Source organism: Rhyacophila brunnea, unplaced genomic scaffold (assembly GCF_057557595.1).
Source record: "Rhyacophila brunnea isolate RB1 unplaced genomic scaffold, BYU_Rbru_1.0 scaffold_8, whole genome shotgun sequence".
NCBI classification, from domain to species: Eukaryota; Metazoa; Arthropoda; class Insecta; order Trichoptera; family Rhyacophilidae; genus Rhyacophila; species Rhyacophila brunnea.
Genome location: NW_028233350.1, coordinates 8,523,349 through 8,549,947, shown reverse-complemented (window position 1 = coordinate 8,549,947; position 26,599 = coordinate 8,523,349). Strand labels below are relative to the sequence as shown.

At 31.9% G+C, this 26,599-nt stretch overlaps 1 protein-coding gene across 1 annotated transcript in view; it reads right to left on the bottom strand.

Annotated features, from left to right (window-relative positions):
* LOC147063881 (proton-coupled amino acid transporter-like protein pathetic) overlaps window positions 1-26,599 on the bottom strand; it is a 72,138-nt gene that overhangs the window by 6,101 nt on the left and 39,438 nt on the right. The window contains exon 5 of the mRNA XM_085959298.1: window positions 7,574-7,695. Within this exon, the coding sequence (XP_085815424.1) occupies window positions 7,574-7,695 (122 nt within the window). The remainder of the gene's footprint in view (window positions 1-7,573; window positions 7,696-26,599) is intronic.

Here is a 26,599-nt window from a genome sequence, read left to right as displayed (position 1 = left end):
AAAAATCAATCCCGATTATGTTTACTAATCCCGGGATTCATAGGTATCGAAAATTGTCCAGGATCCCGGGATTAGATTCCTTCGTTCAGACCACATAACAGGAGACGTTGGTTCGTAAACTAATAAATGTTATAAATACACAAAAGTTTTATCAAAACTATTTACAAACGTTTCCACCCGGACATTGACGTATATTCACTAACATAATATGATATTAATATGTTCTGATATGAATGTCCATATTGTATTTTTGAAGTCCGCCGCGGACGAAAACATCATTTATGTACAGAAGTACTTGGTTTTGGGATTCGTATTCCCGATCCCAATTCCAATCACAATTTTTCAAACTAGATTAGGGAAGCGGACGTAAGTAATCATCACTGAAGATTAACATCAATCGTGTCTTATTACTGACATACACGTTCTACTGGACCACGTGCAAATTCGGGGCCTGTTGGTAAGGATTTCCGTTGCCGAAAACATAACAGACAGTAAAACACCGTCGACTATACCTAAAGATCTGATCGAATTGCGGTGCATGTCGCCTACTATCACGTGACATCACAATAAGCTGCCGCTACTGGAAAAAAGTGTGTAATGTCGTTTTTCTTGGTATTTAAAATGTTATCAGACTGATGCTCCCATCCCGTAGCACATTTTGAATCTTTAAACTAACATTTTCAGTTGGAAAAATCTGCCGAAATCATCAGAACAACAATGAGGTCATCTCACGTTGAACTGCATTGTATCGACACCTGCGTGACTCAATGAACGTTTTTATCATCTTTTACATACCTACACTTTTTCGACTTATGTCAAAATCACGTTTTTTTGTTTTTAGCGGTTGGCACTATGTATTTTCTATAAGAATGTTGTCTATTATCTATGGTCTGCAGGTTGGGTTCTGTTCATAATATTATAATATAATATTTTGAATATGCATTTGCATATTTTTATTAAATGGACGTCATATCGCAAGTAATTTTAACGTACGCACACGTTAAAACTGTTAAAATTAATTGAAATTAGCATGAATAATAATTCAAATTACTAATACATTATAGTTAGCACTCTTCATCAGTGTCATTATTCAGTGAATTTACAGAGATGGTGACCATTCAAAATATTCTGCAAAATGACGAAACCATAAACTAAATTGTAGTAGGCGACATGCACCTCAATTTGATTACAACTTAAGACGCATTCCAATTATTCAGAGACACCAAAATGGAAAAAAGCGTTTTATAATCGATGTAATATAGCGAAATTAAAAAAATATATATTATGCCATGTTTTATCAAACAAATAAATATTATCATAATATGTGCACTTTCCACTGGCCTTATCAGCGCGTGCTAATTTTATTTGTATTTTTATTAAACTGTACTGTTTAGATTCAGTTAGTCGATAATTTAAAAAAAAAACGTAATATGTTTGATAAATACGGAGTAATATTATTGGAGTACTTACGTAATTATATTGTTCTGATACTATGTGTCATATTAAATTATCTGATGAGCTATCATACAAAAAACAGATCGCTATAAAACCAAAGAAATACTTAGATATTACAGTTCATTGATTATATTCATATATTACAGTATTTTCCAAATTGCATCTACAATATTTCAAAGGTACGTGGTTGATTATTTTCCCAATAAAAATATTTGATTTTCTTGTGCTGTCAACCGGCGGTGAAGGGTGAAAATTAAGGTTATAATTCAGCTGGGGCACGGTCTAAAACGATCGTGACAACGCGACGCGAAGATTGTGCAAATGACGCGTACAGAACGAAACATAATTTGTCATAAAAAGTCAACATGCGTCCATTTAATGTTATATTAATTGTTCTATTGCTAATAATAATAATAATATATTCATTGACATTTTTTCTTTTACAAGTAAATGGGGTAACGTTTTTTAGTCATCTTTACACAATTTAAGAATTAATTCCCCCGTCGCCATCACAAAACAAATTTACGTGTTCACAGCTCGACTTGCGCTCTCCGATTGCCAGTCAGTCTGAAATTTCGTCGCACCTATAGTTGAAAATTATTTGCCGTTTCACTGAAATAACGTCTTAAAGAGGAGTGCAAACTAAACTTTGCCACTCATACGTATTTGTTTTTAATTCAACTAAGACTACAAATTGCTGATAGCCTTGGTTAGCTTTTAAAATTCAATTAAACCCTGCGTAAACCAAGCCATAATAGTTTAGGTATGCTATGGGCAATCAGACAAAAATAGTAGACACTTTTCAGTCATACTAATTTGTTTTCATTGAATTAAGAATTCTCATTTCTTGATATAATATCATCAACGGGAGTGTCAAGAAATCGTCACTGGGCTAAGGACCACACCCGGAATTAAAAAAAAATGGAATATCTCTGGTCTTCTTTGGTGAATGCCTCGACTTTTTACCGAAAGATTTAAAAAAAATTGTAATAATATTAATATCTCGAGAAATCAAATGTTCTTGATTTTGAGAGTTCTCGAATCTCGACGCGACAAGTCGTGCGAATAACAAAAATCCATTTCCACTTGTAAAAAATACAAATGTTTTCTCAGTTATTCTAAAATAAATATATCTGTATGACTGTCTTTGTCCAGCGGTTGTTCAATCGTCGAGCGGAATGTCCGGGCCATTGTGATTTCATCAGCTTGGTGACCTCTATCATATCCTGGTAGAGTATACGTTTTATAACTTTGCACTTTTTTGCATTTTTTACCGCACTGATACTCCTCTCTGCCTGATTACTTCGCATAAAATTAGATCAAATAATGATATCCACTTGTATTAGTATATGTATTTAGTAATAATTAAGTAAATATAGATAATTTATTCATCCTAGAGCCGGAGTGCAAAGTAATGAAGCGTATACTCTACAGTGGTACTAAAGAGGCGCTATACGACTACAGGGACACCCTTAACACTCGCTGGATCGACGAACTCATTAAGTGTGGCGGATGTAGGTACGTGGCCATGGCCCCCACATCTTGAAACTGGCCCTCAGGCGAGGATCTTTGGCGGACCCCCTACCCATCGCTAGGGCTAAAGTGGAGAGTGGGACTTTTTACAGAATCGAATTGTTTCAGGTAAAATTGAGGGTATTCGGTGTATTTTTAGCGTTTTTTTGTATCGTTGAATAAATCCATTTGAGTTATGGAGTTGTCGATATCGACACACAGTAATCAAAAATTGCATCAGACAAGTAGACATTTTAAAATTTTAAGATTCTACAAATAAAATAGCGCCGCTGGCGATTTTTTCCCCCATTAGGTCGACCTGCCACGCCGGGCCCTCCAGAGCCCTGTCAGCCCCCCCCTTGTGGGGGCCATGTACGTGACAATGAAGAACTAGAGACCGAGGAGAGTAGAAGGAGCTAGGGGAAGATCTTCTCTCCCTAAACTTGTACAGATTAAATACCGCACTTGCAACAATTCATTACGGGTAGTTAAAGCAACGGTTGAGTGGTAAGGTGTGAAGCTTTGTCAATCACGCGGGTTTATTTGAGTATTATATTCACATACGTGCCTAAAAAAGTGACTTTATATTCATAGAAACGCAATGGCTGGGTAAAGGACCGCCTGCCTAGATCCAACCTTTTTTTATCCAATTGATTTAAAAAAATAATTAACAAGTCGTGGACTTTTCCAGTAAATTATATAACTTGTAGGTACATGTTAATGGTGCCATAAAATCATAGCAGTTTCATGCATGGTGAAAACTACATTTTTTTACTTTACAGATAAGCATGTCGTGAAAATATATTAGGTACCTGAGTAATTGTTACGATATGCCTTATCTTGACAATATTAACAAGTAATGTATTAGGTCTAAACGTGACAATCGCAGGCCATAATCAATACCTTCATTGATAATAATATGTTAACATCACGTTAGAAACAATACTGCACGAAGGCCAGTAGCTCAGAAACAAAGATACATAATATGTCATACAATTTTGATACACACTGTCAACGAAACCATAGCCTTGCAGGTAAACCATCTTCAAGTTGATAATCATAAATTATTATTCATTTAATATACTCCCATGGCTATCAGGATTTTTCTACGTGCCAACTCTGACCTCTGATTATTTCCGGACTCATAACCTTCCTAGTTGCTAAGAATCTCTGTAGGTACTTAAATAAGTAAGCCTAATCAGGCGTCGTCAACTAATAATTAATAAAACAACTATTAAATCGATACTATACTAAAGATATACAATATAGTGTCGCAATAATTGGTAAGACGTTTGGTTCATTTGGATTGACCGTAGTGTTAAATAAAATAAAACAAATTATAGTCAATGTGCAGAAAATTTAAACTATTAATTGTTTAGAATTCATTTTATTTATAGTTTATTATTTTGTTTTATTGTAAAGGTAAACTGAATAAATTCTGTAATCTTTAAATACCTAAGTAACCATCATAAATAATTATAAAATAATATAACACAATATAATTTAAAATAATCTGTAGTATTTATTTCGCATAATTTAATAACGACAAGGGCTAGTTTCACTTGTTTGAAAAGACATTGCTAACAGTTATTCCATAAAAAGGTTTTCAAATAATCGTGGAATAGCACATATTAATATTATATAACCTTAACTGTACATATTAGGGAAAGAAACGTGAATAAAATATATTTATTCAATGAGTACATGACGTGTGAAAATATACTGGAGTAATAACACAAATCATTAGTGGACATACCTACATAATTTTGAAAACACTTCTGATAAAATATAATATAACCAATAGAAAAAATCTTTTTTGAAAAAAATACGACACCCAACAGGATCGAACCTGCGTCTCTCGGGATTCGTGCCCACGCACATCGACCACAATGCTATAAGTATCCTATCCAATTGCGACACATTTTAACATATGGCTCTTAATACTCTCCGAAGTGCTTTCTAAATTTAAAAAAAAAGATAATAAAAAAATTATACAAAAAATATAAAAAGAATCTTGCGAATTAATCGTTGAATAAAAAAATAGTTAATAAATAAATTAGTATTTACCCTCGTAAATAAATAGATAATAAAATAGACTAGGTAATCAATTTATTGCACTTAAGTTTATTGGGTACAATAATACATTATTTATAGGTAGGTACTCGATATAATTACTTCTTCTAATCCTAATACAATATATTATTATTATAACGAGATTATTTAGCGAGAGGTGCAAGTTTAGTAAATGCGCTCCCTAATAGTCATAGACATTTTCAATGATGTACTTTGCTTTTTGTTTTTGAAACTTTATTTTTCTGTATAAAATTGTATGTTTTTTGTTTTCAAAATATTTATTTTTCTGTATTAAATGTTTTGATATTATTTTATTTTTTGTTATTATTATTATATAATTTTTCATATATTCTCTTCTTCTTTCTTGTGAGGGTAATATTTGACGTATAATGTAAATCTCATGTTGTGTACGTCTTGAATTTAGATTTGTTATGTCCACAATGTTTTGTATTCTTAAATAAATAAATAAATAAATAAAAACTCTAAAGATAATTAATTATTTTATAGATACTTTATTTAGACAGTATCATTATATTCTGCGTAAAGAAATATCATTGTTGATTATTATATAGATGGCAAAATATGATTGATGCTTTTTTCATCAATTAAAAATTAATTAAATTAACGGATATTAAGGATTATAGATTCAATTGTATCTTACGTTTGAAAAAAAATGACGAGTCTAATTCAGTACAATGTCCACACATGTGAAGTTAATTGGTAACACGCCTTCCATTGTTTTCGTTAAATATACCTACGTTTTTAGTGAACGGTTCACAGTTACTGATTTTAAATTAGTTAGGTACACCAGAAAATGTGGCGAATTATATACTATTATAATGCCAAGTCCATATCGAGATTGGTTAGGTGAACATTGTATACAAATTGTTCAAGAGTTCTATCAAAATTGTTACTGAACATTTTTACCCAAACACGTACATTACATGAGATTATGAACATTCTGAAACGAAGTAAATGATCTTGGATTTTTGTTTTCCGACGCGGATGGGAAACATTGAACATTATTATACAGTTCTTGGTCTGGCTGGACTAAGCTTAAGAGCATACATAAGTGAAACGGCAAATAATTTTCAACAATAGGTGGGACGAAATTTCGCATTCGTCACCAATCACCAAGCGGCATTCGACGTCAGAGCACGTCGATTTTTTTTGTGATGGCATCGGAAGAATATATTCTTATATCGTGGAAAGATGACTAAAAAACGTTATGCACGAACTCGAAAAAGAAAACATGTCAATGAATATATTATTATTATTACTAATATAACAATAAACATAACACTAAATGGACGCATGTTGGATTTTTATGACAAACTAGGTTTCGTTCGGCACGCGTTAACAGCACAATCCGCGCGTCGCATAGTTACAATCTTTTTAGATGTAGTCCATGGTATAGCCTTAACAAACTACACGCGTTCGGCGTTATACTCAGTGGCGGCCGGTGGTCTCCAAAATTGCTTTCTCTAGGGGTGCATTGAAAGCTTACTTTATTAAAAAAAAAAAACCATATATGCGGCATTATTTCTTTTTAAAGAATACCTCAATAAATTTCTCATTAAAGTCTGGACTGATTTAAAAATAGTTAGCTACAACAGATAATATGACGAATAAGTATATTCTAAAATACGATATTATAGATCAGGGTGTGCGAACCTTTTTACGTACGCATGCCAAAATTTCTCAAATATTATATTTTGACTGTGACGTGCCGAGCAGTTTTTCATAGGGAAAAGATGAAAAAAAATATGATTGAGTTCTTGAGTATTCCTGTATTTGATTCTTCACGCACAAATTTCTCCGATCAGATGAGGCATTCTCTCACTACAGTGGCGTCAAGCATTTAAAAATGATTGTAAATCGATCAATCGATCAGAGATTCCCCGCCACCTGATGAGGTCAGTGCGATAATTTTATGTGTGACGCATAAAACCTAAGGGTCGATCTATGCAATTTAAATTAAACTTAATGCTTATTCTAATCTGCCTGCTATTTTTTATACAATGTGATCTGTCATTTATGCATGAATTTAGTCGTTTCTGTTTGCGCATCGATTGGTAAAATAATATTGGTAAAAATATTATTTAAAACTGAAGAAAATAGGTACGCATGTCCATGTTAGCATTATTTTTATTATTATAGAAGTAATATATATTTATTTGTAAAAGTATTTTTTTCTCTTCAACATAAAACATTCGAGTGACATGCAAAATCATCTCGCATGCTATAGGTTCGCCATCACTGTTATAGATATTTGTTATTTGACTATTATATTACCGTCACTGTTCTGGAAGTAGACGCTAATTCGAAAAAATGACATATTGAGTTAGTTATACCAAAATGTTCCTTATGTCAAACTTTACCGTCTGGAAACATTCTTAATAAATAAACAGTCTTTATTTTAAAGTCATAACATTTTAACAACTTCAAAGTCAAATTACTCAAAACTAGTATTCTCCAGTTAGTGTTTTCTGTCAGAACAGAGACAATATAATAATTGGTTGATAGTGCTCACCTCATAGGCTCTGCTAGTCGTCTTAAGGGTTGTGGTCCATACCGGAAGGCCGCACCACAAGTTTCTGCGAAGCCTAATGATGGTACTTTTGCCGATTTACAAACTTCGTGGGAGGTTTTAACCTGGAAAATGAGAACACATTTTTAATCTCAAAGTACAAGATTTTAATGTAAATATTGTTAAATTTTTTTATAACTACAATTTATCTCATTTATCTCATTTATCATAAAGAGCTTTAATATTTTAATTTACACCACGAATAAATACCCTACTGTATTTGTTTACCTTCTGGCTACTAAGTTGTGTATGTTGTACCTCTAAATTCATTGTCTAACTCTAACATATTATCAGGGATGAAAACTCCTTACCAGTTATTTGGAAGATGTTTTTTTTTATCATCTTTAAATTATTTAATTTATACCAACCACGTGTTAGTGTACATTAAAAATAGTTATTTTAGTATAATATGTATCACGTTTTGAAACACCGCGGTAACCAAATATTATTATAATAAAGTTGTCGCTAATTCAAAGTATTTCTGTATTCAGTTACTTTGGTAATAGTTACTTAAAAAAATTCAATTTGCGAAATAATTAACAGTAGTTCTAATGTCTTTATTATCAGTGACTGTTTTCTAAAGAATAAACGGCATATGCACTCTATTATCAGGAATTTAAAACATATGTGATTAAATTTTTAATTAGTGAGGTTAATGAAGTAAATCATTATCTTTAATGGGTACTCACTACTCGATCAATAATATATGTATATATTTATGTGCCGTAAGTATAAATATCGGAGTATGGAGGTGCTATTTTTTTCAGTTACCCACCGCTTAACTCCCCCCAACAAACACTCTTAAGGTTCGAATACATTATCATCACGTTATGTGCTGTCACGTAGGTACTGTCATTGTTTTTGGTATTTAAATGTTATCAGACCTATGCTCCCATTTCGTAGCACATTTTGAACCTTGAACATTGTCATCTAGCAAAATCTGCCGAAATGGCCAGAACATCGCCAACCGCATAACTCAATCATCGTTTTTATTAAGTTCTGCATGCCAATAAATTTTTGGCTAACGTTAAAACGGGTGCTCATTATTTAGTTTTTTGCTGTGGATATTATCTATGTCTGGTTTTTACTTATATTATCTATGGTCTGATGGTAGGGTTCTGTTCAAAATATTATTGATGGATGCAATATTGCAAGCAATTTAAATGCACTCACACGTAGAAACTGATCAAATTAATTAAAATTACCATGAATAATTCAAAATGCTAATAAATTTGAGTTGGCACTTTCCATAATTGAATTTATGGTGATAGTGATCATTTAAAATATTCTGCGGAATTACGAAACCATAGACTAAATTTATCGCCATGCCAGCACGTGACAGCACGTGATGTGATCATAATGTAATCGTAACTTTAGTCACTGACGTATGGCGATAATTTTGTCATATTTTCTAATAGAGATTCCCGTTAATCGCGTTTTTCTACTATGTAAGTACTGTAAATATAATGTTATGCATTATTTCAGAAGTAGACAAGAATAGTAATTTTTTTATTTGTCATTCAAAATTCATTATCCTATACAACTAACATCAGATAATATAATTCATTATCTAAGCGGAAATTCGATTCCATTATTGTTCTTTGAAAACATGTTAGTTTTTCAGTAGCGCGCATGTTCAATGGATTCGGCGTGACTTACATTCAAAACTCGACCATAATGAGATCGTATTTGCAAAAATAATCGCGAGTTATGTCAACCGTGTAGTGGAACATATTTTATTCATTAAATTTGTGCAAACTTAATAATGTTTAAAATAACATTAGCATTACACGCCACAGAAACAAAAAAAACACACACACAACTCAATTTATATCTTTTTAGCTCATATAGTAAACTTTACTAAGTATACGAACCAAACTTTTATGTTTGAATTTAGAATATAATCGTCGTCATATAAGTAAAAGTTTACAACTGCATTTTTCGTGAAAATGTACTACTAACGTTGCGGTTGTCTGGAAAACATGCCCAGCTGATTTACAGCCTGGCAACATACTAACCCGAGTTTGTAAAAATGACTACAGGCGGACCTCGACTTACGAACGTTCGACTTTCGCACAATTCGCTATTTCGCACATTTCAAAAAAATCGTTTTTTAAAACGTCGCGCTGGCCGTGGGGTTAAGATATCCCCTTCTCGCTCGCTCACAAGCAAGTGCATTTCTTGCGTCACTTGCTTCCTGCTCGCACCCGTCACTTTGCTTGTGAGCTAGCTAGGATAGGTGTCTTGCGCAGGAGCGCGTGCGGGCGTGTCATGTTGTGCGTTTTGCTAATTTTCTTCATTTGAAATAGGTACTTCACCCTAAAAATTTATAAACATGAGTGAGAAACTGAAAAACTGCAGTGTTGATACGAGCAAAAAGAAATCAAGGACTTATAAACTTCACATGACGTTCTGATTGCGGTGAATCTTTTGCTTCAATCGGACGTTCGTATGATATAAACAGGTCTACTACGATATGTTCAATTTTGAAAAATAAAAATAAAATTAAGGAATACGTTCAAAATTGTGGAAATATATTATCTTTAAAGGTTGTTTCTAAAAGACACGGCATAGTTATGGATGAAATGGAAAAATATTTGTCATCATGGATCGACGACCAACATCAAAAAGATGTCCCTCTGAATATTTCAATTATTCAAGCGAAGGCTCTTAGTTTGTACAAAGATTGGAAGGCTAGAAAAAGAAGATTCTAACACGATTTTTCAAGCAAGTAACAGTTGGTTTATATTAAATTCACTAGAAAATCGGCTGATGCGGATAAAGATGCTGCAAAAGAATTTATTTCCTCATTATCCAAAATTATTGAAGATGGAGAATATTCCTCTAGCCAAATATTTAATGTAGATGACACAAGTTTATTTTGGAAAAAAATGCCTAGTCGTACATTCTTATCTAAGGAAGAATCAGTTGCCCCAGGGCATAAACCTTCTAAAAACCGATTGACATTGCTTCTTGGTGGAAACTTGGCTGGTGATTTAAAATTGATGCCAATGTTAATTTATCAACAAGAAAATCCCAGAGCATTGAAAGGGAAGGATAAAGAATTGCTTACAGTAATCAAATAAAAAAACCTGGGTTTACTGCGTTAATATTAAAAGATTGGTTCACTTTACATTTCGTGTCAGCAGTTAAGCAATATTGTAAAGTTAATGATTTACCATTTAAAATATTTTATTTAAAATAGGAAAAAGAAGAGTGGCAAAGAGTTAACTCTTGATAACTTTTTAAGGGAAACACCCGCAAACCCTACTTAAACATGTCTCTTAAACATCTTATATTTACTTGATAAATAAATATTTCAAAATACACACAATTTAATTTTTTTTACTTCCCTCTACTTTCGAACATTCAACATTCGCACACCTTTTCAGGAACCAATTATGTGCGAAAGTCGAGGTCCTCCTGTATCTGCTTTAAGACACATTTTTTTGCCTGGAAAAAATGACGAAGTGACAATGTTCCAGGGAACGTTTCAATTTTTGTCTCCCAATAAAGTTACTATATTCGTTTATAAAATGACTCATATGTAGATCAATGAGGGAAATATGTAAAAACTAAGTAAGAGGTTATTTAAAATATATTTGTTTATTAAATTACTTCGTATTTGCTTTTTGTAGAACCAGAATGCTTCTTTTCTTTGTTGCATTATTATTATTTAATAATTACATTACAGCAGTGGTTTCCAAACTTTATGTTACTACGCCTCCCTTTAAAAAAAACTAATCTTGGCGCCCCCCCTTATTTCATTAAATAATACAGACACCTTTTTAAATAGTCAACAATGTACTTATACAAAAATGAAAAAATAAATAAACAAGGTTTTACTAAGTACTTATATATTCATTTTTAAATTAATTTGTTTTTCATGCGATGAATGTGCTTGTTTATTAGCACAATCAATTTCAATAGTAGTCAATCCAAATTTATCATCGTTCATTGACAAATGGATTCTATCATGGGCCCCACATCCTGAAGCGGGCCCCGAGATCACGATCTTTCAACCACATATTTAAAATATTTAATAGTCCTTAAACAGAACAGCGCCGCAGACGTCTTTTTTTACTATTAATAAAATAATGTTAAAAGTGCATTATCAAACTAACCAAGAACTCAGTAAATAGATCTTTGTTTGCTTCAATATATATCTGGCGTAGAAATAATTTAAATGTGGATACATAGCGAATTTTTTTTTTTGTAATTTTGATTTTCAAAGCTCCAAATTTTTATGAATGCCTTCAATTTGTCTGTTATTATGTAAATTTTCACATAATGCAACCATTTAAGTAGGTACCTTGAATAGGTACCTTGTACAAAAATGCCTCTACTGTAAAATGTTGTTTTTGCAGTTGTTCACTTTTAGTTGTATGACAACGATATCCATTGTCAAGTAAAGCTATAAAAAAAGAATCAGATAAAAATCGTTAAATTAAAAATTAAAACTCATAGAAATAAATTACAATAACTAACAAAAATTTACATTCTAATTGCGCCGCAATTTTCATCATAGCAATTATTGTAAAAAGGAAATTTTATCAGTTGTCCCTTCCGTACAAAATTATAAGTGTTTTACTACCACTCTTAATCCTCTTCCTCATACCCTTAACCAGAGCATTGACAAAAATAAATTATATTTTATAATCTCAAAAATATTCTGTGTTATTTATTATACCTATTTGATAAGGTTTGCTTACGATGTGAACGAAACGCGTGTCAGTGAAACTCTCGAAAAGACGAGTCATTTTTTTATAACTTTACATAGGCTTTCACTGTGAACCGCTGTCACATTACTTTTTTTAATGAATATGTATTCACCGATTATTTGGCAACGATTGTGTACCTACGTAAAATATATGTCGATAATTTATTATTTTATTTATGTTTGTTTTGGAGAAAATATCGTAAAAAATGTGCGAAACTAATAATAATGAATAATGATGAATGAAATTTAAAAAAATCATCGTAATACTGATTCTTAATTTACAGTAAACTCGTGAACCAACTACGTAAAATAAATATTTTAGATTTAAAAATAAATTGATTTTATAATGGGGCGTACTTACTCCATTTGAAAATACGTCTAAACTCTACGCCGTAAAAATCCGTAAAATTTCTTAAAAATATAATATTATTTATGTCCTTATGACGCCAGTCGATAAAATATAATTGTTTTAAACCTCTTCAGAGTAATTATGTTGTCAACACGCGTATTATATACAAATATAATTTGATGTATTTATAAAAAAATCATTTCGTAAACATATTATTTTCCATTAACTATTTCTTTTATTCAACGAATAATTCACAAGATTTAAGAATTTACCATTCTAATTATTGTACATACATAATTTTGAAAAACACCTCTCAGAAAATATATTATAACCAATAGCAAAAATCTTTTTGAAAAAAGTAAGACACCCGGCAGGAATCAAGCCTGCAACTCCTGGGTTTAGGTTTGGAAGAACGCTGATGAGCAGATATTAAAAGGCCAATAGTTAAAGTTTGTCGTCATTAGTATGTCACCTTGTAGCGGATAATGCGCGTGGAAATTGATCGGTTTTCGTATTTTCGTATGTTCTCAGAAGTATTTTTCAAAATTATATATGTTCAATAATTAGAATGGTACATTCTTAAATCTTGTGAATTATTCGTTGAATAAAAGAAATAGTTGATTAAAAATTATTAGCAAGTTCAAGTAAGTTACATCATAAAAATATTGGTGAAAGCCGTGACGTCGGTTAGTAATTAAAGTAGTACCTACATTGATTTAATAAACAAAAACCGATTGCCAAAATAGCTTGATTTCGAAGAGCGCTGATGAGCAGGTATTAAAAAGGCTAATAGTTAAAATATGTCGCAAATAGTACGTCGCCTTGTAGCATAGAGGATAATGCGCGGACGGGGCGGGGCGTAAACCCAAGAGATGCAGGTTCAATCCTGCCGAGTGTCTTAATTTTTTCAAAAAGATTTTTTCAATCGGTTATAATATATTTTCTCAGGAGTGTTTTTCAAAATTATGCATGTTCAATATTATTTTCCGCAGAACTTTATTCTATAGTTTGTGATTGACTCATAAGTTTAAAAAAAAAATCAGATTTACATTTGGCTCGATATCAATGTTCTACGATGATTTTTTTTTATAGAATTATCGTTAGATACAGATAATAAATGTACATTTACACAATATGTACAAATGTGTTTACAATTTAATAAATGTACATTTACATCACAATATATACCTACAGGAAGTGGCGCTAAACCCAGGGAATTGGATTAAATTTGTTCTTAATCTATATTTCCAGGTTACGATAAGGTGCATAAAGTACCCGAGTAAATAAACAGTCATTCAATTTACAACAAAAATAATTTACTTAGACATTTTTAAGCGAAGTCAGTTTATGTGTTGCTAATCAGTTATTGTGTTAGGTCACGGTGGTATTCATAGTATCAAATTACATTTTTTTTATGTGACCAACAATGTACACATACTGGAAAATTACCAGAAATTTGATGATTAAATCATATTTCAAACAAAAAACCTTTGGTAGGTATGTATAAATTTGTTTAACAAGCATGGAAGCTATAAACGTACCACATAAGCGTGAAGTTCAATACATTGACACAAAATAATATGGCATACTTAGGCGACGCAGAGAGAGAAAAAACGATCCAATAGGCTTCACGTAAGAGCAGTCGGAAATAATAAGGTAGCAAGACACAATAATTAAATTTACCCTATGTAATTCGTGCGCAGTAGAAGAAATCGCGATTGTTTGATTGTTTCACTAGAACTTAATAATTCTATTATTGCTAAAGTATGTAAGTATAATACAATGATTAAATTTATAGTTCAAACTAAAATGCTTGTAAGGTATTAATACATTTTTTTTCTTTCTAGGTGCCTTTATGGATATCTGGCATTTACTATCGAGGTTTCTTTAAGGACTTTGGCACGCAAACTACTCTACTTGATCGTAGTCAAATGAAAATTGTGCTGGCTGAGAAATATGCCTCATTGAAAACTATTCTTCTACTCACATCGGGTATTGCTAATTTGAATTTGGCCAGGGCCTATGAAACCGCCTTGAAAAACCCTGGAAAATACTAGAATCTTATTATATATTTATGTATATAATAAAATATACTGCCAACCTACCAGGCTGTAGAAATTTATGTAGGAATACCAAGGTATAATACTCACGGTAGCCGAGTTGGTAGAGCGGCCATTTATAAACCCGTGGGTCATGGTATAAACGTGTGTTTGATCCAGTATAAGGTACCGAGAGGTGAATAGAATGGTTAACAAAAATTTCTCGTAAAAAGGTCTAGTAATAGATATTATAACCTATAATGTGTAGAAACCCAGGAACCGCCTAGGAACGTACACGGTAAGTTCTCTTAAATCGCTCCTGACACTCGTGTGTCCCCGTCTGAACGCGCCCATTCAGTCATGTCTAAATGCGGAATCTCGCCACGCCGGTGGTGGGGTAGTGTCCCATGTGAAACGAGTCTAAAGGTCGATCACCCAGCGGCGGCGATACAACAGCGATATACGTGTGGCACGATTGCATAAAATGTGATAGGTAGGGTCTGAATATGAAGAATGATAACATAACGTAATTACTGCTCTAATTGCGTGATAAAAACTTATGTATTGTCATCACTCATCATTCATCAGGCTGAAATGAGTGAAAAATAAAGGTTTTATATTATTCCCCGAACCGACTCAACGACTGGAGCCGATGATTGTCTCAAAGATTACCGAAAACGACCGGAAATATCAGAAGCAGACGTTAGGTTTGTCTCCAATCAGGCGTGGCGCGCTGCCAATACTGCCACAATCACGGACACGTTTGCTTAAATAAACCATGTTAGCCTGACGTCATTGGTTATTTGAAGGTAATAAAATGAAAAGTATGTACTTTTAGTAAACACATTCAGGTATTTGTTACTTTGTATAAATAAAATTTCCAATAATTTGCAGTTAAAATTCAAGTAAGAAATATGGAGCATGACAGGGAAGAGTGTTAATTTTTAATACCATCAACAGTTTATTGACAATCGAGACGTCGCGATTGACAGTTCTATACAGTTGACGATTGCGCTCGACGATCGGTGCGAGTCAGCGCTGTCGTGTAATTTGGCCATAAGCAAGTTTATTAATATATTCCCAATAAATTAATATAAATGAGTTTCTTAAAGTACTAAAAACTAATATATCGCACTTACAACAAGAGAGAAAACTGAGATAACGAAATGTCTGCAATGATATTATATTGACGACTTATCGACTATCACTTCATTATAATATAACAACCAAATTATATTTTCAATGCCCATTGAAAAATAAAGAAGGCACAAATATTATAAATTTATCATTAATTAAATTTTATCCAATCTGCGTTTTTTTAATTAAATGACTTCCACTGCCACACCATTCGCATACTAATACATTTAAAAACATTATATTCATGTAATTGGTTCATGAAAATTCATGTTTTCTTTTGAACTAAATGTTTTATTGATTTAGTCATTTAGTGGCGGAAACGTGTAGGTATACCAAGGGGAAAATAAATTAATTATTTTATTTCCTAGCCGGAACATAAAATATAATTTTAGATACCTTATAATAATATGTACAATATAATTTCTGTGTGGAATGCGATCATTAATGACAAAATAAGCAAGAACGATATGCTTAGAGCTGTGAAAAACATCAATAAACTTGGAGTGATTTTTTATGTACCTACCTACAGTATGTATATTTTTATAATGGTCACATTTGAACGTTTGGTGACTCTTGATAAATTAGTTGTTTCTGTGTTACGAGCATTGAGGGTCAAGGAAAGAAAATCAACAGGAGATTATGCATCTAGAAGGGGTTTACAGGCGTGAACACACTATAAAATCAGTGGGCTTATCGGAATGGACCAAAGTCTCTAGTTTTCTTTATTTTTTTACAACGCTTAACGTATTAATATATACGTGCGTTACTATGGAAATCAATATGACATGTCAAAATGACATTTCAGTAATATAAGTACAAATTTTTTGATCGTTTAAGTTTTGTAGTGACATTGAACATCAAAAATCGCCGCGTATGTCGGTAGGTCATGTACTTGATGGTCCAACCGTTTGAATTTCGATACCTTCACCCACAAGGAGCGGGCTGATATGACTATAGCTTGGGGACTGGGCTTAGCGGGTCGAGCAGTTAAGTGTGATAAACACACACCATAAATTGGCTCTAATAGTAACAAAAGTCACCTGTGGCACTATTTTACTTGAAGGCTATTAACATTTAAAAATTGCGATGCAATTTGATGATTGATATCATTAAATGATAATCCAAGTGTAAAATTTTATTTTATTATTATCGTTAGTGCTTTTCCTGACGTTTATCCAATATAGCGAAGGGTCGCATGTTACTTGACTACCACAAAAGGGCGCGATCAGTACTTCATAATATTATGATGGAGAGTGCTGACAACTCAATAATTTAATTCGATTTATTTAAAAATACAAAAAATCGCTATAAACGCATGGGATACATTTATGGTAGAAATTTTCTACCCCGCGAATCTCAAGGATTCCACGGAATACCATTTGGGGAACACTGCTCTAGAACATCACTTTGTCCTTAACATTAGGGATATATAGGGGGCCTGCCAAACACCCTGGCCTTGGTCGTTAGAGAGATTTTAATTGTAGTTACGATTCACGAAAGATGATCATAATTAAATTGAATCGGCCTCATCAATGAGCATAATATAATAATTGTTCCCATTTCTAGCGTCAAATATTAATAATTATGTTTCTCTGGATGAGTAAAATAGTGAGAATCATTCACGCGTATAACCTGATTATTATATTCCACAAAATATATTATTTATAATATATTATCGATTTAATAACACGATAAACATCTGGATTATGAAACAAAGATGATAGCTGAATATTTATGACGATTTCACTCTGTGACTGAACAGAATCAACGAAATTTACATAAAGGTACTTGACACTAAAACCAGTTTCGTTTTTGCAATAATTGTTTACAATGAGTTGCGGTACCAAGTACATACTTACTTCAGCAATACTCATAGTAGTAGTAAGTAATTTGGCATCTTTATAATAAATTTATCATTATGTGAATTGTTGCCACTATTATTTCAAAAATCTCTTTGTTGCATTAGTGTTTTCGAAAATAACTTTATCTCTACATTATTTTTTTTAAATTGCAGCTTTGTTTATGGTGAACTATTAAATGCGTTTTTAGCAAAACTTACATAATTTTTGTTATAAATAATTAAAACGCATCGAATATTACATTATAAAATTGATATTCACATTCTCAAAAAAATTAAGCATAAAAACAACACTGGCCTTATGCGCCGTTCCAATTTTAAAAACATTATTTTTGACGTTTTGATGACAAATAAAATAAAATAAATGACAACTGCATTATTGTCATTCGCAACACGCACTGAAAAAATAGTTATTACCTTGTTAAATTATACGTGTATATTATTATAATATTGTGATAGTTCCTTAAAATAGAGGTAAACATTTTGCAAATCATGAAAAAGATTTATTGGAAAGTTTTAAAAGACATTCTGACTATTCGGATGATTACATTATTTTATGAAAATATTTATAACATTTTCATTGGGAGTGATAAAACAAAATGATGTAGACAATATAACACATCAAAAAGATATTTTTTTGTTAATAAACAAACATAAAACAACAAAAAATCTACATACAATCTGTGTTTATTGGTGGCCCGATTTTTATTAGTATGTACATTGTATTTTATGAATATTTGTGTCATTAAGTTGTTTAGAATATGTATTTAGATGACATGACTATTTTTCCAAATGTTTTTTTACATATTTTTCTATTTATATCAAATCGAGCTTTAGTGTGGTCACGATACCAAAGCTAGAATAAAATTGATATTAATAGAAAAGGATTTGAATGCATGTTAATCGATATTTTTTTGAGTAGCTATTTCATGAATGGTTGACCTTATAAAGAACTTATCCAAATATTCATAGGTAATTAGTCATAAAATTTGATGTAGATACCTACTAATAGAAATCAGATTCCAAATAAATGCCCGTTTATATACTTAGATTATTTTTTAAATTGAGTATAACAAAAAAAAAACATTTTTATTGTTTTACGATACGCATTGATTATTTAAAATGAAAATTATCAGTAAAATTTATGAAATGCAACTGCAACTGCAACTGTTAATTCTGTTATTTATCTTTTTTGGTTGTAGATATGCACTGCGAGTAAGGTGACTGATTGATTCCGCCCTTGGATATAATACATCCCTACTGTTTTTCAATTATACCATACCATGGTATTAGAAAATAATGGGAAATGAAATATCTAGCGGGTGTGGAGTAACAGGCAACCGATCTCGAGTGTGGAAGAATATGTGCATAAACTTAAGACGATACTTCAGTGAAACGGCAAATAATTTTCAACTATAGGTGCGACGAAATTGAGCGAACGTTGAGCTGTGAACACGTCAATTTGTTTCGTGATGGCGACGGGGGTATTAATTCTTAAATCGTGTAAAGATGACTAACAAACGTTATCCATTTACTTGAAAAAGAAAACATGTCAATGAATATATTATTATTGTTACTAATAGAACAATAAACAGAACATGAAATGGACGCATGTTGGATTTATATGACAAATTATGTTTCGTTCGGCACGCGTCATTTGCACAATGCGCGCATCGCCTAGCCACGATCTTTTTAGACCATGCCTCAACTAAGGTATAGCCTTAAACACTCAAGAATACGCTTATATTTCGCTCTGACAATTGCTCTCGATTTATTCACTGACGCTCATTCAATAGTGGTGTATTTGAAGAATGCAACACACACTATTGCATGCCTATAATATGTGGTTGATTTTCGTAGGACACCACATATTCAAACCCCTGCGTTAAAATGTAGTGTATTGGGGTATAGCATATCGCAATTCTATTTATTATTCGGTTCTATGTACCTATCATACATAATATAATATTTATTATTTCTTGTTAGTTTAAGCTACATTTTTTCTTCTTATCTAGGTAAGTGCATGTAGTAAATTATAAACAATTGTATAGTTATAAGTTTTATCATGAAAAATTATAGTAGATAATAATATATGGAGACAACATATTACTACAGAAAACAGGTAATAATAAGAATATAAATCAATTTTATGTATTCTTGGCAGAAAGATCACATTATTTTTATCATTTTATTTGTTTCCTTCATATATATTTAATTATCGATATCTCATATAGTAAATAGTAGATAATATTATGAAATTATTCGATTATTTTACAATAATTTTATTATCAATAGTCACATATTGCTAAGTGCCTATTTCTATGAAATACATAAATTTACAACTGTTATTTGGTTCAATTTATATTAAGTACCAACTCATTAATAAATTGTGTTACAGTAGCGATACGTTGTGATGCATAATAATATACTATTATTAATTAAATGTTGTTCCACAGACAGAGCATTGACCTGCTTTTTCTTTTTTTTTGCGAATCATTCATAAACCGGTCAGTACCTACCTATGCCGAAAATTGGATGCGATTCTATGAATGAATACTCCTTTTGTATGTTAAAATATAAGACTTTAATGAATTCGCTGTATTGTAGGTAATTATTATGCATTTGCGTAGACAGCGTGTAGTTTCATGATAAACAGGTGGGAATATTTAATAGATACTGTTGCATATGAATTGAATACAGTTTATGCATCAGAATATTAATGCTATCAATTTCACTTCAATATTATCAATGTTTCCCAAAATAAGTTTTTATCTTTTCAAGTGATGCAGTGTTAATTTTGTGGAACTTGCTGTGCTGTTTGGGTTAACTACACAATTCAATTTTTGTTGAAAATGAGCTTTAAACACAGTTCTGACTGATGTTTTTGCTTTATAATTGGGCAAATGCACGTACCTACGTAAATCTTTAGTAAAATATAACCAGTTCAAAATTCACATAAAATAGAACTTTCACATCGAGCAATATCCACTGATTTATGTACATACAGGTGTATATAGTATCTACCTAAGTATATTATGTCAGATTGCGTTCAACAGGACGATTTAAAAATCGATCAATGATATAAATTAAGTTCTGCAGAAGTATATACGTCATGGCCCCCACATCCTGAAGTGGGCCCCCAGGCCAGGATCTATGGCGGGCCCCCTACCTATCACTAAGGTTAAATGCAGTGTGAATTTCTACAGTACCTAGTATTATCCAAGTAGTTTCCACGGAACCCCAGGGTTATGAGTATTTCGTGTATTTTTAGCGATTTTTAAACAAATCCAGTTGATTTATTGAGTTGTCGTCACTCCGCATAATGTTATGAAGCACTGATTGCGACCACCTTTTGTGGAAATTATGTAACATGCAACCCTTCGCCATATTGGATAAAAAGCCATTTTGTAAGTCAGGAAATAAAATAAAATAAAATTCTACACGTAAATTATTATTTAATTATATGAATCATCATATCACATGAAATTACATCACACAGCCACATATTTAAAAATGTTAATTATGTCATTACTTTTTTTACTATTAGAGAAAAATTATGGTGTGTTTTTTTCACTTAACTGGTCGACCCGCCATGCCGGGCCCCCAGGCTAGAGCCCTGTCAGCCCCGCCTTTGTGCGGGCCATGATGTACGTGGCAACGTAATGCACATAAATGGATTGGAGAGATTTTCATGTAGCAGTGAATAGATCCTGGCTGATGAATTCCATAAAGTACCATCGTGTGACGTTGATATTTTGATTTTGTACGCAGTGTACCTGAAGGACAACATTTTTGTCATTTAAATTTATATTTATAATTATTATTATATGAGGGAGGAGAAAAAAGCTATCTACTACGAGATCGAGAAAGAACACCAATATGTTTTGCTTTGTTACTACTACGATTTTTTGAGTTTATTAATAATGCACCCCTAAACTGATTAAGTGTTAATCATGATCGTTATAATAGACTAACTATTAAACATGAATGGCAATTCAATCAATACGCAGAATCCGCTAAGGAATTTAAACCGTCGACCGACTGATCAGGAACCCAATGTGCTAACCTCTGCTCTGCGATAAGACACTGCTATTCGATTATGCACTACTATTTTCAACCACGAATATCTTTATAATATAAATAAAAATTTAATGTGATGAAATGTTATTTTCAACAGGAGGCAATTATTGTTTATAATTTTCACTGAAGCGTATTACCGAGACATGTCGTGAATAAATTAGCTTTTTAGTAGTTGGCTACCAGCATTCTTTCGTCATTTATTTATAAAGTCTTTATACATTAATCTGCCATCTTGACCTTTAAGTCAATGAGTTTTGTAATCGAACATAGTATATGTCTGACAAAGTAAGCACATCTACTCGCTTACTTTAAGCGTACTTATTTAAAAGGTAATTGATAAATTTAATATTTATACCCAGAGTCAACAAAGCTTATTTTTCATTAAGTCGGCTCTCATGTCTAAACTCGACCGTTTGCCGCACAGTCATAAATCAAACCTTCTAAGGACGTCGTTTCGATGTTGCATATATTATGTACCTAGCGACAGCGATCTAGCAATCTGAAACCAACACTATGTAATAAATTTCTCGTGCAAGGATTCCAGACAGAAACGTTGAAAAAATATGGTAAGATATAATATCGTCACTGTTCTGGCAGAAGACACTAATTCGAAAAAATTACATATTGAGTTAGTTATACTAAAATGTTCCTTATTTCAAACTTTACCGTCTGGAAACCTTCTTAATAAATAAACAGTCTTTATTTTGAAGTCATCCTTTTTAGGATTACTTATTAAACTCACATGAGAGACCATTTCAAACATTTTAACAACTTCAAAGTCAAATTACTCAAAACTAGTATTCTCCAGTTAGTGTGTTTTTCCAGAACAACGACGATATATACTTTTAAATTAGGTAGGTAGGTATACAAAATGATAATATCAATTATATTAAATTCTACATATTTTTTAATTCGATAGCTATTTTGGTTGTACCACCATTATCAAAATTACAAAAATAAACGACTAATAGTTGTCTACGCTCATAAATCTCTCTTCCTTACCCTAGTAAACCGCATTAAAAATATTATTCATTTAAAAAGTAGAGCGACCCAAACATACACATTGACCAAAAAACAATATGTGAATTTGACTTAGCCATCGTGGAATATAGAGTAGAACATTCGCCTCTTGTTCTATGGGATACAGACACTTTTAGAAGTTTGAGGAGACCGAGTCAATACTAAGCCCATATGTAAAATCTCACATTCACTGTACTAAAACTCAATCATATACGAATGTGCCGCTGACATATTACATAATAATCTACCCTCGTAGTCAAACGCGTAAGGCACTCGCTTATACCGAGGGTTCCGGGATCGATTCCCTGTGAGGTCGCTTAACACCCCGGTGTTTCTATGATTGATTTACTACTAATACTACACTGTGTAGTATTAGACGTGTTTGTAATGTTAAAAAGAAAATAATTACAACATAAAAAGAGCTTTTTATATACGAGTACCAAGTGTTTAAATTTTCTATTGAATCATATAAACTTGATAGAAATACTGAATAAATATAGAATACTGAAATGTCATTTTGACATTTCATATTGATTTCCATAGTAACACACGTATATATTATTAATTTAGTTGCTAGGACCCCTTTAGCAACCAATAATAGTGTTTTACTTTTACGATTTTTTTCCGAAATAACTTTCCATACAAAATAGAATTAATTAACTGAAAATGAATTCAATTCTGCTTGAAGGTGGCTAAAAATATTAAAAGAATGTATTTTTATCGTGTTCTGATATATTCTAATGTCTAGCTAGTCGGGAAGTTAGTTAAAAATCTTCAATCGTCCAATACAAATCTTGGACAAACAAGAAAATTTTTTACTGGACAAACAAGAATACGAGCTAATAAAAACGTGGTAATAATAAAAAAAATAGAGTGAAGGCTGTTATGCCAATAATTAAAACTTACTATCATGTTTTGGCCAGCTACGAAAGCCTACTGGATATTTTTATAGAAAATTTTGCGTACACTATTTTCATAACAATTCCTCATTAATCCATAAAGTATTTTATACTATTTTGTATTTACCAAGGTTATAACAACCATGCAATAATAAATAAATTATAACAGATGTCATATTGAAGATGCTTGAGTCAATTAAATGATTTATGATAGTACTTATAAAGGAAACACATCGGAAAACCTTTCAGTCTTCTGGTTGATTGGCATGTAGACAGATAACGATAATAATGTTTGCCTTGGTGGATGACACAAATAATTATTAATGTAGATACAAGTATGATATTACATTATCAAAACAATTAGTAAATTACTAGTGCGCGAGTACTTAGTGGCATGGCCTTTTTATGACTGCTTCGCAACTGGATGCATTTAAAGAGATTTTAGACCCGTTTTATACGGAAAACCGGTGTCTAGACACCGAGATATCGAACCACTCGATGATGATGTTATTGTGATAAGATAAATTCTAAATTTTCTAACTAGGGTCAAGCGAATACACAATATAATAGCAAACTACTGGAAATAATCAGACACTGGGCCCTGCTAAGGATTGCAATAACGAATGAAAATACCAATACCAGTATTCGTAAAATAATTTAAAAAAAAAGTAGATATTTATTTACCAATAGGAAAATATAATATACTTATGTAAAAATCTCTTCAAACTATATTTTATAGCATGTGTCATTGCTGATTACCAACGACAATGAAGGACCACGGAAGTAAACCAAACATCGCGTTACCCGAAAAAAATTACAATCTTGTTATGTCTTTTATTTTAATTATGTTAATTAATAGGTACATATTGTCCGGAGTAGGATTCGAACACACAACTTTCGCTTGCCAAGCGAATGCTTATGCCATAGTGTACTTAATGCGGATAATCTACAGATTTATGATGTTTACAAACTACACTGCTGACACCGTTCGATAGTTAAACAATAAAGACAAACAACTAATAAGGCACACTAGAACTTGTAGTTAATACCTTAGTTATCGATTGAAATAGTACTAGAACTGTAAAATTTCATAAACCGGAAAGTATTTTTTAATTTTTTATGCGCATAATATCGTCATTAGTTTAGGATGCTTTTTGTCCTACAACGTGGCCCCTGTAATATGCTGATGTATTTTGATTATGTATAAATAATTAGTTTATTAAATCTTTCATATAATGAAAATGGTACTAGGTACTTACAAATACACTAGGACTAGGTCAAAGTCAGAATAAATTCGTATTATTAATGAATACTTCCTTACAAATTTAATATTATGTCAACTATATAAATGTTTCAATTTCTATTAGGTACTAGGATTTTCTATTAAATTAAATTAAATAAAAATTAAATTTAACGCGTGTGTAATTAATTAAGGCTATACCTCACCTGAAGCATGGTCTAAATCTAAAAAGATTGTGACTAGGCGATGCGTGGATTGTGCAAGTAATGCGAGCCGAACGAAATATAATTTGTCATAAAAATCCAACATGCGTCCATTTAATGTTATATTACTAATAATAATAGTATATTCATTGACATGTTTTCTTTTTTAAGTACATGCGGAACGTTTTTTACTCATCTTTACACGATTTAAGAATATATTCCTCCGACGCCATCACAAAACAAATTGACGTGCTCACAGGTCGACAATCACTCTCCGACTGGCAACAACGCGGCCGAAATTACGTCCCATATACTGTTGACAATTATTTTCCGTTTCACTCATGTACGCTCTCAAGCAGTTGGGCCGCGTGATCCATTTATAAACCAAGCAAATATAATATATAATATTATCTTCATACATGTCGTTAAACTAAAATGAACTTTTGCCTATTTCCCGTATACCTACCTAGAGACTTCAAATTCGATACACTGGACATTTAATGACAATTCATTAAAGAGTTTTTGAGCCAACAAGTAGTGATCCAAACACGGAACTCTGCTCCGTCTGCCCTAGGGGTAAAATCAAATAAACGTTATTTTATTATTACAACGTTTTTCTTAGGTCGTATTCTTATTTGTCCGGTATAAATCTTGCAATCGATTTTTAACTAACTTCCCGACTAGCTAGACATTTGAAACTTTTAGAATATATCAAAACACGATGCCAATATATATTTTTTAATACTTTTAGCCATCTTTAAGTAGAATTGAATTCATTAACAGTTAATTCTGTTTTGTATGAAAAGTTATTTCGATACCATTATTGGTTACTAGGAGGTCCTAGCAACTAAACTATTAAATAATATATACGTGCGTTACTATGGAAATCAATATGAAATGACATTTCATTATTCAGTATTTCTATCAAGTACAATTTTTATTGATTGTCAAGTCAAGTTTATATGATTCAATAGAAAATTTAAAAACGTTTTATATAAAAAGTTCTTTTTATCTTGTAAATATTTTAATCCAACTTGCACGCCACGTATTTCTTTTACAATTAAATTAAACCGTTGAATTTAGTATCGTGTATGGAGACAAGAGTTTAATTTCACTTTTATTAATTACATAATAATTAGTTATGTCTTGTAGGTACTTCTATAATATTTTCGTTCACAGAATTAATACATTATTCCTCGAATCAATTGCAATTATTACATTAATATAAATGCCATTTGGAATCATGTGTATTTTTTAATAACCCATATATTGATGATGATTTAAAATTAATTTATTTTAGAGTTAAATAATTATTTATATTGCATCATCGAATATGATGGCGCAACGGTAGCTCGGATTTCGCACATTTAGCAATAAACAAGTACCCACGAATGACATGTGCCTCGTAATGTGTCACGACACAC